Here is a 12,744-nt window from a genome sequence, read left to right as displayed (position 1 = left end):
ACTGTATATTTTCTTTTTCTTATTTCTAGTTTCTAGTTCTACTATCTAACTTTTGCGTGTACAGTCTACAATGTATCAAACTATCAGTTTATGCTTGTATGGTTTTACTGTTTTAGCATTGTATGAAAATATGGATTATGGTCTTATGGATTATGAAATTCTTCGTGACTTCTATCTTCTTTTTTTTCAACTGGGTCACCTAGATTCTGGGCGGGCCGCCTAGGAGCTAGGCAGCCTAGACCCCCACGGCCGCATGGGTGCCGCTTAGTGCTTTTTGAAACACTACATGTGACAAACATTGATATTCCCAATAAGTCACAAGAACATTCAGGCAATCATCTTATGAATACTATTATCATATCCTACATTTGATACCACATCACATTCAATCACAATGTATGATCATTTTTGTGATGATAACATCAAATAATTGATCTATTTTTATGGATCAAGCTTATTTCAGATCATATAATGATCAACATAATCAAATAAAGTTTATGCATTTAAACATCATCAAAATTCATTTGAATTCTTCAAAAATGAAAATGACCACATAAAAACATTCTGGTTTTTCATGGTGCTGCAAATTCAGCAGTATGTGTCATTTACTTGATCAATTCATCCATTGAAAGCCACATAAAAAATTGATCAAAGAATCTTATAGATGAATTTCTGATCAAATCATGATCTCAAACAAGTGATTTAATTATCTATAGGAATTTTTACTGCTCTAATGCACCAACAAAATGCAAGAAACAAAGAACCACTCAAAAAATGGAGAGAGAGAGAGAGAGATAGATGCGAGCAAAGAGGGGTGAGCAGAGAGAGACGAGCAGAGAAAGAAGGGGGGAGCAAAGAGAGAGAGTGAGAGACTAGTAGAGAAAGAAGGGGGGAGAATACAGAGAGAAGCAAGTAGAAAGAGATAGAGGCGAGTAGAGAGGGGCGAGTAGAGAGAGAGGCAAGCACAAAGAGAGGAATGAGCAGAAAGAGAGGGCGAGAAGAGAGAGTGGGGCATGAGATGAGAGAAAGACAGGGGCAAGCAGAGAGAGGGTGAGTTAGGCGAGCAGAGAGAGAGAGGGAAGGGAGATTACCTGATACAGACCTGGAACCCGAGAGAGAGATACGAGCAGCTGGGGTTTGGTGGCATGGAAAGGGAAGGAGGATCGTTTCGGGAAGAAGGGAGATTTTTACATGGGGGGTGGGAGAGTGTCTTCCAAAGAGAAGCCCATATTTGGACATGCATGGACTGGCGGCATTTCTTTTCCATCAAATGCTGGAGAAATGGTTTGGTAGGACTTTTGGCTCCCACTTCCAAAAAGTCCCACCAAATAAACATGCCCTAAAGGATCAACCTTTGAGGAAGTTCCATATGACATCCTTTTAAATATTATCCGATAAAGAAAGACATTCTTCACATTAAGCTCATAGAGGGGCCACCAAAGAAAAAATGTGGGTCCAAACTACGGTTATCAAGCATATTGGTATCGTTGTTTCCAAAGTCCACAACATACCAATGTGCAAAGGCTTCAGCAACAAGACAGTCCTTTCAAGTTCTCACTGTACTACAAATCCACCACCAACTAATGGGTGCATTCCCAGAACTAATGTCTGGTTCATCCTGAAAGTCGGCAACTCTAATTCATAGCAATTGATCCAGTATTGACCTAAGCATAACTGCTGAATAGTCAGGCCTCCATCCTCACAACCATAGCCTTGTCCAAATATTCAGAATTCAAGTCTCACACTTTAACATGAAGCCATGTTTTGGTCATTATACAATCGATCGACTAGTCTTGAGTCCCCACACCGTAAGCGCTCAATATTGATTCCTGTGGTAAATGTCATGGGAGTAATTGCATTTCTGGCTGTTGTAGAACCGAGCATGGAGCCTTCTTCCCCAGCATATTTCCTACGAAAATATCCCAGTGGTATTTTCATATATATATATAGGAAAATGCATGTGTTAGCCGGTTCGCGTATATGCTATTAGTGCGCCCGATGGTGAGGATCAAATCCTATTTCAACGGCTTTGATGATGCACAACCTCCTCCCCGCAACCTCCTCCCCGCTTTGAAATTTTAGAAAGGCGCCAAATTAATGCCTGGTGCCATGGTCAGAGGCTCTGACACCTCGTGCCTCACGCTGCCCCTTCTCACCATCTCTCTCGTTCTCTCTCCTCCCATCTCACCCTCTCTCTCTTTTATGGGCAGAACCAACAGAAACCTCTCTCCATCCTCTCATTCTCTCTCCCATCTCACCCTCTCTCTCTACAATGCAGGTGTGCCCCCTCTCTCTCTCTACAACCAGAAGGCAGCATGTGACCCCTCTCTCTCTCTACAACGAGAAGGCAGGGCGTGACCCCACTGACTTCATCATATCTATGGTCAACTCCAAAATGCCTTCAACCACCACAATAAATTCCACTATCCCTACTAAGTTTTTTTTTTAAGAACTGTTAACATTGTATTACTAAGACAGTAATAGTTACAGAATTGTGAGGAACCGAAGGCACCATCTCAAGGTGTCTTTCGGTAAAAAATACATTAGTCAGTCATGTACAAAAAAGCTTTTAAGACCTGCCCATATGCAAAGATATACAATGGTTTTACAAAACAAATACTATTCAGGCTGTGGCATGCTCGCGTCGAGGGAGGCTACACAGTACAGCTGTGGTCCTGAACTAAAAAGGAGTGGGACCTGGCCTGCTCTTCCATTTGGAATCTAGCTCCCTCCTTCGCCATGAGATCTACAAGTTCGTTGGACGTCCTCCATATATGCTTCCAGGAGACGTCCATATCTCTGCAAATGTGAGTAATTTCATCAAAAATTGTTGTCAGTTGTCATGGAGGTAAGGTCATCCCACTTGCCCAAGAAACAGTGCTTTGAGAGTCTCCTTCCACAATCAGGTGTGTGCCCCAAGACGGATTGAATTTTCTGAGACCAATAATAGAGCCATCGCTTCTGCGTACCAGGAATCATTGTAGCCAAGATACTCAAAATAGGTGAGAAAGATGTTTCGCTGGTGGTCTCTAAATATGTCCCCCTGCTCCTGTCGAGCCTGGATTTCCAAGAGAGCAACCATCAAAATTCAGCTTGATGCTGCTTTCTAGAGATGGTTGCCAATTGTTAGCTCTCGAGATTTTTGGTGGCTTGTGGTTGAGGATATTTTTCCACTGAAAAAGGAAAAGGTTCGTCGCTAATCCCGAGAAGATCTTGTGATTACCGACCCAAAAGGAGGTCAACGAGATTATCTTGTGGAAAAGCGCTGGAATTGAAGGCCATTGAAAATTCTGTTATTCCTTTCTAACCATATTGTCCATATGAAAGCAGCCATTGTAGCCTTCCATAAGGTTTTTCCAGCCAATGGCTGCTGTGCGTCCAAATTGTAACATATCAGGGCCCTGACCGTGGGTGGTGTGACCTAATGAATACCAAAGAGTTGCAGCAGAAGGCTCCATAGTTTATGGGTAAAGTCACAGTGAATAAAGAGGTGTGGGTTGGATTCCTCCTCGCAAAGACATAGGGCACATCTATTAGGGATCGAGATCCCTCGTTTTTGTAGTGGGTCCACTGTGAGTGCTCTTTGGGAATAGGCAATCCAATTGAAGGTCTGAATCTTAGGTGGGGCAATGGTTGACCATACTTTTGAGAGGATAGGTGGGAGGCTGGGTGAGGCTTTTATAAAAAGAGGCTACTGTGAAGAGGCCTGAGGGGGAGAGGGTCCAAACTATTTTATCTCTCCCATGTGTTGGGAAAAATTTGAGGAAAGCGCATTCGAGAGTATTTGGAATTGATAGGTTTCCTCGTCTAAAAGGTTTCTTCGAAAATATGGATTCTAGACTTCTTCGGCCACCTGAAATAGAATTTCCTCGGCAATAGTGGAGTTTTTGTTAGAGGCAAGTGAGAATAGGGATGGGAAGGCAAGGCACAGTGGAGAGTTTCCTAGCCATAAATATGTCCAAAAACTTACCCTATGTCCTTCTTTAGGATGAAATCTTATATATCTTCTGAACTGTGACAGGGAAGAGGCAAAGGATTTCCAAGCTCCTGACGCTCTATGCCTCTGGATCCTTTTTGGCAGCCAGGTTCCTTCCGGGATCCTATATTTACATCGTAAAACCTAAGCCCAAAGAAAATCTGGTTGAGAAGTTAGGCGCCACCACCATTTTCCTAGGAGTGTTGTATTTTGTTTTCTTAGGACCCGAATTCCTAAGCCTTCCTGCTTTCTAGGTAAGCAAATGTTTTCCCATGCTACTAGGTGAAATCTGGTCTTCTCTGCCTGTCCAGACCACAAGAAATTCTGCATTAGTTGTTCTATGCGGTTAACCACCTGTGCTGGCATCTAGTAGAGGGGCATGAAGTAGACCGGGGTATTTGCCAAGATGTCTTTGATCAGGGTAACTCTTCCTGCGAGGGATAGGTATCTACCTTTCCACCCCGTTAGACGTCTCTCTACCTTGTCTAGAACATGAGACTAGAGCCCCTTTTTTGGTTTCCCGAATCCCAAAGGAAGGCCCAGATATGTGATGGGGAGGTCCTCCACTTTGCACTCCCAATTTGGGATGAGGGCTCTTACCTCTGCCTTTGTCATCGCAACTCCTATCATTTTGGATTTCTCCATGTTTACTTTGAACCCTGTTGCTTTCTGAAAGCAAACGAGGAAAAGCTTGAGGGTGTCGACTTCGTTTCGTGACGGATCAAGGAAAACCAGGGTGTCATCTGCATATTGCAGGTGAGACACCGTTCGGCCCTGAGTACTACTTTTGCAGCCGGAGAGGAGGCCAGACTGGTAAAGGCGAGAGCGATCTAGTGAATACTTTCGCCACGATGACAAATAGGAAGGGGGATAGAGGATCCCCTTGTCGGAGTCCCCTAGAGGCTGGGAATAAGCCTTTCGAGGTTCCATTGATGAGTACAAAAATATGGGGATGAGAGTAACAGCCTCTCTTCCATCTCCTCCATCACTCCCTAAACCCCATTCTAACCATGGACTCCTCCAGAATGGACCAGTTCACATGGTCATATGCTTTCTCCCAGTCTATTTTGAAGATTAGTCGTGGTTTCTTAGCTGACTGTCTGGAGTGGATGCATTCGTTAGCCACCAAGTCCCCATCCAAAATCTGTCTATCTTGGATAAAGGCAGATTGAGATGAAGAAATCACTGAAGGGAGGAGTTGTTTAAGTCTAGAAGCAAGGACCTTAGCCAGTATTTTATATGTCGAGTTAGGAGACTAATCGGGCGGAAATCCTTGATTTCCTCTGCCCCTTCAACTTTGGGGACAAGGGCTAGAAAGGTGGCATTGATTGCTTTGTGGATGATTCCCTTGTGGAAGAATTCCTTAAAGAAATCAATGAAGTATTTTGAAGGGAGCAATCGAAAATTCGTCTGGACCGGGAGCTTTGTCTTTGGCTAGGGCATTAATTGCTTTTAAAATTTCATCTTTAGTGAAAGGTTTCTCTAGCCAAATTGCCCGGTCAGCAGGGAAAGACAGGAAATCAAGATCAGCAATTCTTGGCCACGGGCCGGCAGGAGCAGTGCATAGAGTTTGAAAGAACTTTATGATGGCCTACTCAATTTGTTCTGGTTGCGCCATGTAACTGTTGTTGATTTTGAGTATCGCAATAGTATTGTCCCTTCTATGACAATTAGCTATTCGATGGAAAAAAGTTGTGTTTTGGTCACCCACTTTTAACCACTTTATCCTTGATCTCTGGAACCAATAAATCTCTTCCTTTTTAAGAGTAGAAAGGTATTCCATTTTCGACTGAGTTCTAAGATTTAATTATGAGCTGTCCAGAGATATGGATTCTTTAAGACGGTCTAATCCTTGAATGGTATCCAAGAGGGCGGGTGGATTTGATTTGGGAGTACTTACCAAGTATAGATTTGCTCCAGGTTTTGAGAGAAGCTTTGAGAAGTTGGATTTTTGTCTAGAGTCTACAGCCTGCTCTACCCTTGACCTGGGATGAGAATGAATCCCACCAGGTTGGTATAAGAGTAGTGAGAGACGCCTATTGTAGCCAAGCAAATTCAAACCTAAATGGTTTGGGCCCTTTTCTTACTACATTGGTATCAAGAATAATGGGGCAGTGGTCAGAGATAGGTTTGGGTAGGACCGAGGCTAGGGAGCCCGGGAACTGCTCCTCTCAGTTTGGGGAGAATAGAAAGCGATCAAGTTTAGAGAGGAAAGGTTCGGGGGCATGGTTTGACCATGTAAATCGACTTCCTTGAAGGGGAATATCGATGAATTCATTCCGGCTAATGAAATCAGCAAAGTCCCTCATGTTCTTAGAGATTGAGGTAGAAGAGTTTCTCTCATAGGACCATCTAGTAACGTTGAAGTCTCCTCCCAAGCACCAAATTGGTTGGTCCAATTCGGACCATAATCTATGTCTGAGGAAAGCAGAGTTTGGCCCATAAACTGCCGTGAATTTCCAGGGGGATACCATCAGGGATACTAGATAGAAGAATGGTCACAGAGAACTCCCCTATGCGAGAGAAATTAAGAGTATGGTCCGAAGGATTCCAAACCACCCAGATACCTCCAGAAGCCCCATTTATCGGTAATGAAACCCACCGGCAAGGCTTTTTGCCCCAAAATTGGCGAATGAGCTGAAGAGTTGGCTCAGGTTGTTTGGTTTCAATAAGGGCTAGGACAGCGGGAAAGTGTTTAAGAGTTAAATCTTTGACAGCATTCCTTTTGGGCTGCTGTCCCAGTCCACCTTCAATTAAATTATACACATCCACCTGCACCATGTAACTGCTTCTTGGAGGACTCCACACTCCAGTATCTCACTTTCAACCATCCAAGCCTTGTGTTCACTGTTGAAGTACACCAATCCCACCCAAGCTCATGTGAAAGTGATTGCTTACCTCATGGGAACAGTCGGCCATGGAATTTAGGTCATTTATCCACCAATATCAATGGTAATGAGGAGGGATCACTTGATGATCATCTGCTCCCAACCTATAGTCAATTTCCAGCCTTAGTTTTTTAAGCATTGAGAAGTCAATGAGAAATTGATTGGTCATGCACTGATCAAGCTATTGCTACTGCTCTTGTCGAGGTCACATAGCTACACAATCTTCCCTAATATCTTCACTTTTTGGCACTGTATTCTACTCAATTTTGTCAGGATTAGACCAGTGATCAAACCGGTGAGACCACCAGGTCAGTCAAACAGCCTGAACCAAACCGGTCCACTGGTCAAACAAGTCTATGCAACTAAATTATTCATAAGAAGGGAAAATCAGTGATATAAAGAAGGGTTTGCCCGGCACCTAGGCACCCAAGAGACCTCAGGCCACACGCCTAGTCCTAGGTGCTCCATTTTGGGTGGTTGTGCTTAGACAGGGGCCCAACACCCAGTTCTGGGCAGGCCCATGGTCGTGGGCCTTTTTTTAACTTTTAAAGATGCCCAAAAAGGCCAAGGGGATAATTTTGACCCACAAAAAGTTTGCGCCTTATAGGGGCTATTTTCAACCCCCAAAGTTAAATAAACACTTCAATAACCCCTAAATCTCTTAGCTATACCTATTTCTAATAATTAAAAGTATTTTTTGCTTTTTGAAGAAGCATCCTAAACTTTTCTTTTCTCATTGGAGTTATTTTTAGGGTGTTATTGAAGGTATTAGAAAACTTTTGAGGTGATTAGTAGCTCGATTGATGTCACAAACATCGAAGAGTAGTGATTGGACTTTTTGCTTTTTTGGACTATTGTTTGTTTGGTTTTATACTCTTGTAAGTTTATTGAAGACTTGGAGAGTTGGAGTCCATGTTATTATAAAAAATGGAGAGTTGGAGACTATTACTAATACATAGACTATAAGACTTTTAACTTTTTCTAAATTTTCTGTGATTTGAAATTTGAAATTTTGAATAGGTTTATTGTTAACATACAATATGTTTGTATTGAAAAAAGTATGTCACAATACATACAAATGCGATAAATTACAAAATTGACACAAATATATGCATATATGTGTGTGTGGATAAAAATTTGTACTGCAAGGCACCTGAGGTTGTGGGCACCTGCCTAGGCGCTGGTCGCCGAGACCGCCTAGTGTTTTTTTAAACCTTGGGGGCAGTAATCAAAATACCCATTTGAGTTACATAATTATCATTATACACTTCTTCTTTTTTCTAAAAATGTAAATTATCATTTTAAATATTTGTAAAATGATAAGTGTAAAATAAAATTATCATTTTACAAATCTGTAACCACCAACTCACGACCATGTGTGTTTTCATGGGTATTTTGATAAATTTCCCTAATAAAAACAATGAAACAACGAAAAGGGGAATTTTGAGAAAATTATAGGAAAACAAGGAAAAATCTAAACAAGAACAATTCAAAAAACAATTAGAAACAAAAATAATTCATCACGTCCCAAACTGAAATTGAAAATAACTCAACAAAAATAACTCGTCATATAGGTCACCATTTTTTTCTTTCTTCGATTCTGTTTTCTCTCTTTTCTTTTCTTTTTTCCTATTATTTTTTTTTCCAATTTTTTCTTTCTTACATTTGCCAAAACGAAACTGCAAGAAAGTTAAAAAAAACAAAAAACAAAATTGCCCCAAACCTATTTCTGTTTTTTCTTTTTTGAATTTTCCAAAATAATTTTTCATTTTGGAAACTCTGAAAATGCAAATAATAAAAATCAGAAAAATTTTAAAAACAGAAATTCATTCGCTTTTTTCCTTTTTTCATTTCCATTTTTACTTTTTACTCTCTTTTTTTCCCTCTTTTTGGATTTCTTATTTTTCCATACTTCCAAGCCAAAACTGCAAAAAACCCCAAACATATTTCTCTTTTCTCTCTTTTTCCTTTTCCAAAATGCTTCTTTCATTTCTCTGATTTTTTAAAAAATCCAAAAATGCAAAGAATAAAAAAAAAATAAAACTCAAAAAACATAAATTCCATATTTTTTCTTTTCTGAGTTTTTCATTTCTGTTTTTCCTTTCTTTCTCATTTTTGCAATTTTTGTTTTTCCTTTTTTGCATTTACAAATCTCAGTTTGTAAAAAAAAGTTTTAAAAAATGATGAAAAGTAAAGCATAATCTTTTTTCCTAAAACCCAACAAGGTAAAAATCCAAAAACATGTTTTTCCATTTATTTTTGAATAATTTAAAGTAAATAGCTAAACAATAAAGTAGTTAAAAAGGAAAAAAATTCACCTAGTGTTAACTCTCGCTGAAGATATTGCTCCAGACCCCTCGATAGAGGCGATTGGGATAGAGCGAGAGAAAGGATCCAACCCCCTTTCTCTCCCTTAGGGCGTATTTGTTTGCAGGAAAGTCTTGGTCCAAAAAGATATCCTCCCCAAATATTGTAGCACTTCCGCGTTTGACACGCGGGAACTACTACAGTAACAAGAAATGAAAACTTTTTCAAAAAGTCTCCCTTTTCTTTTAAGAAGTTCCCTTAGGACGTGTTTGATTTCCTGAAAGATTTCTTTCACAAAGAAAACATTCCTTTTTCTGAGAAGTTCCGCGTTTGGCAGTGCGAGAACTTATCAGAAAAAGGAAAGTTAACTTTCAACAAACCTTCTCTTTCCCTTTTAAAAGAGGAGAGTTTAAGTAGTATATTTTATTTATATACTAAATAATATATTTATATTTATTTTATTAATGTAATTTGTGTTATATATTATACATATAATATATTCTATAACATTAGATAATATATGCATAATATAATATATAATATTAGTAGTATTAATATGATATAATACAATATAATAAATAACATTACTATAGTATAATCAATGTTCAAAAAAACGGATTCGGGTGCCTGGCTGCCTAGGTGGGCACCCAGGGATAGGGTGCCCTCACCAAAATCCAAACAACCCCCCCCCCCCCCCAACCCCAAACATAAAAAATAGGAGAGTTCCTAAGGCATGGTTTATAGCCTTAGGGAGTTTTTAAGACAATTTTAGAGCCCCACCATTAAGATATCACCAGTGTTTCAAAAAGCGCTAGGTGGTCGGGGGGTTCCAGGCCGCCCAATAGAATTTTTTTTTTTTTTTTTTGGTTTTCTCAATGTAAAATAGCCTCTAATGGGTTTAAACCTAAAACCCACAATTTTACCCCATTAGTATCAAAAAAATGACCAAACAATACCCTCAAGGAGCCGCATTTCTGCCCCTGGGTAGGATGTAGGCCCTAGGCGGGTTCAGGCGGGTGCCTAGGGATATCCGTCTAGTATATATATTATTTTTAATATTAATGTATATTTATATTATATATATATATATTATATATATAATATATAAATATTATATATAGAATATATAAATATCTTATATTTTATACATATTTATATTTATATTATATTGTATTTATATTTATATTTATATTATTAATATATGTAATATACATTTAAGGAAAATTGCATATAACCCCCAACCTTGGACTTTCAACACAACCTCCCTCCAACCAACTTTATTTTTGCATCTTTTACCCTAAAAAATACTTTTTTAGCAAATACCCCCCTAAGTTTATATTTATTTAGACCAAAATGCCCTTGTCCGTACAAACTTGTGTCACATCCTTGTAAAATACGCAACCAAATGTTGACTGCTGGACTGTACTAAACAATTGCCAGACCGACGTAAAGACGTGCGGGACCGAGGTAAAGACATGCCGGACTGAAGTCAGCACTTGCCGGACCATGTAGAACAACTGTCGGACCCCATCAAAATTTTGCCTGACCGCATTTCCTTTTGTCGGACCGACAACCTAAACAGAGAAACAATTGCCAGACCGAACGTTGGATGTGTTGGACCGTGTACAACTAGTGCTGGACCACCTATCTTGTTGTTGAACCGAGACCACGACTGGAAAAGACAGAGGCCTTTTAACTTAAAGTAGCATTTTGGTATTTTTTTACCTTTTTTTGACTTGGGGGTGTATTTGCTAGAAAAGTATCTTTTGGGATAAAAGTTGGAAAAAAAAGTTTTGTTGAGGGGAGGTTGCCTAGAAAGTTCAAACTTGAGGGTATCTGCACTTTTCCCATATATCTATAAGAATATTGTACATTATATTATGTATTATTTTTTTGAGAAAGTTAAACTTAGATTAGAGGAAGAGAAATATAAAGAGCTAGGCAATTGGATGCACTTGGAAGAAAGAAAGGCAGAATAAAAAAGCCTTCTTTTTGAAGGTTACAGCCAAGAAAGCAACCCCAAGAAAAAGACACCAATCCAAAAAGTCCTACTAATTTCCCACCATTGACACCGCTGCTTTAGCTAGAGTGTTTGCTTCCTGATTTCCTTCCCTCCAAATATGCTTCCATGAGGCGTGCATATCCCTGCCAAGGTAGTCAATCTCGTCAAAAAACGAAGCCAGAAACCAAGGTGGGGGGAACGAAGAAGACCTCTGAGCCCAAGAGATGACATTCTTGGAATCTCCCTCAATAGTAATGGAGGGAAAAGAGAGGGGTTGGAGTAGCTTGAGTCCTTCCAACAGCGCTATCGTCTCAGCCTCCATAGAGTCAGTGTGACCTATACATTTAGAGATAGAAGCCATTGTGGTACCAAGGTGGTCTCTAACAATAGCACCTACTCCCGACGGCCTAGGATTACCAAGGGAGCAACCGTCGAAGTTGAGCTTGAGATGCCCGAGTGGAGGAAGTCTCCAAAAGGATGCCCGAGGTAAGCGCTTGCGGCTGTACTGTAGGACAGCAATCCAGTCTTGGAAAAAGGAAGATGTAGATAATCCTTTGAAGTTGTGGTGATTAGTCAGCCAGAACACGACTGTGGATTTGAGCTTGGAGAAGGTCTTGTACCACAAACAATACTCCCCCCGAAAGATTCTATTGTTGTGCTCAATCCAAATAGCCCAAAGCGAGGCTGCCACCGATGATTTCCAAAGTAAGATCCCAGCCTTAGGCCAAGGAAAAGGCTGAAGAGAGGAGAAAATGGAGGGTACATCGGCAGGAAGCACCCATTGGATATTGAAAAGGCTAAGAAGTTCCCCCCACACATTGAAGGCGTAGGGACAGTGTAGGAACAGATGGGCATTGGTTTCCTCATCTGCGAAACACAATACGCACCGGTTAGGAAGAGGAAAGCCTCTTCTTTGAAGCTGGTCTACTGTGAGCACCCTCTGGGAGAGGGCCAGCCACATAAAGACCTGAATTTTGGGGGCAGCAAAAGACTCACACTTGGGCTACAACAGAAGTTGGCGCGACAGGTAATGATGGAAGCAGCAATAACTTCCAGTAAAATGAGGAGACCGAGAAGGTCCCGGAAGCTGATGGGGCCCAAATAATACATACGGTCAGGCCCTAGGGAACCGATCAACATAACTTGGAGTTCAGCCGCAAGTTCGGCAAAGAGAATAATTTCTGGTTCGTTAAGAGCCCTTCTGAAGACTGGATTCCATTGTACATTAAAATATAAATTATATCATATTATGTATAATGTATAAGATATACTATTAATATATATTTATATAATATTATATTACATTATATTACATATTTGTATATTTTATTAATGTAATTTGTATTATATAATATATATTTGTTATATATACTTATATTTATGATATTATATTTTTTTTTTAGAGTAATATTATATTATATATTTATATTTATATTATCATTTATATAATATTATATTACCTTATATTACATATTTGTATATTTTATTAATGTAATTTGTATTATATAATATATCTTTGTTATATATACTTATATTTATGGTATTATATTTTTTTTTAGAGTAATATTATA

The 12,744-nt window shown here is 39.7% G+C and overlaps 1 protein-coding gene across 7 annotated transcripts in view; it reads right to left on the bottom strand.

The window, feature by feature from the left end:
- LOC18433992 (7-dehydrocholesterol reductase-like protein) overlaps positions 1-12,744 on the bottom strand; it is a 28,034-nt gene that overhangs the window by 7,097 nt on the left and 8,193 nt on the right. Inside the window, exon 1 of one of the 7 annotated variants that reach the window (XM_020666952.2) lies at positions 1,092-2,869. The exons of 5 other annotated variants lie outside the window; for them this stretch is intronic. In XM_020666952.2, the coding sequence (XP_020522611.1) occupies positions 1,092-1,336 (245 nt within the window). In that variant the 5' untranslated portion in view covers positions 1,337-2,869. Of the gene's footprint in view, positions 1-1,091; positions 2,870-12,744 lie in introns of those variants that run through there. One more of the 7 variants, XM_020666953.2, reaches the window with a different exon arrangement.

The sequence above is a fragment of the Amborella trichopoda genome, chromosome 10 (genome assembly GCF_054954075.1).
Source record: "Amborella trichopoda isolate Santa Cruz 75 chromosome 10, AtrichopodaSantaCruz75HAP2 v2.0, whole genome shotgun sequence".
In the NCBI taxonomy this organism is placed as follows: domain Eukaryota; kingdom Viridiplantae; phylum Streptophyta; class Magnoliopsida; order Amborellales; family Amborellaceae; genus Amborella; species Amborella trichopoda.
The sequence above is the reverse complement of the archived record's forward strand: the minus strand, read 5'-3'. Positions and strand labels throughout refer to the sequence as shown.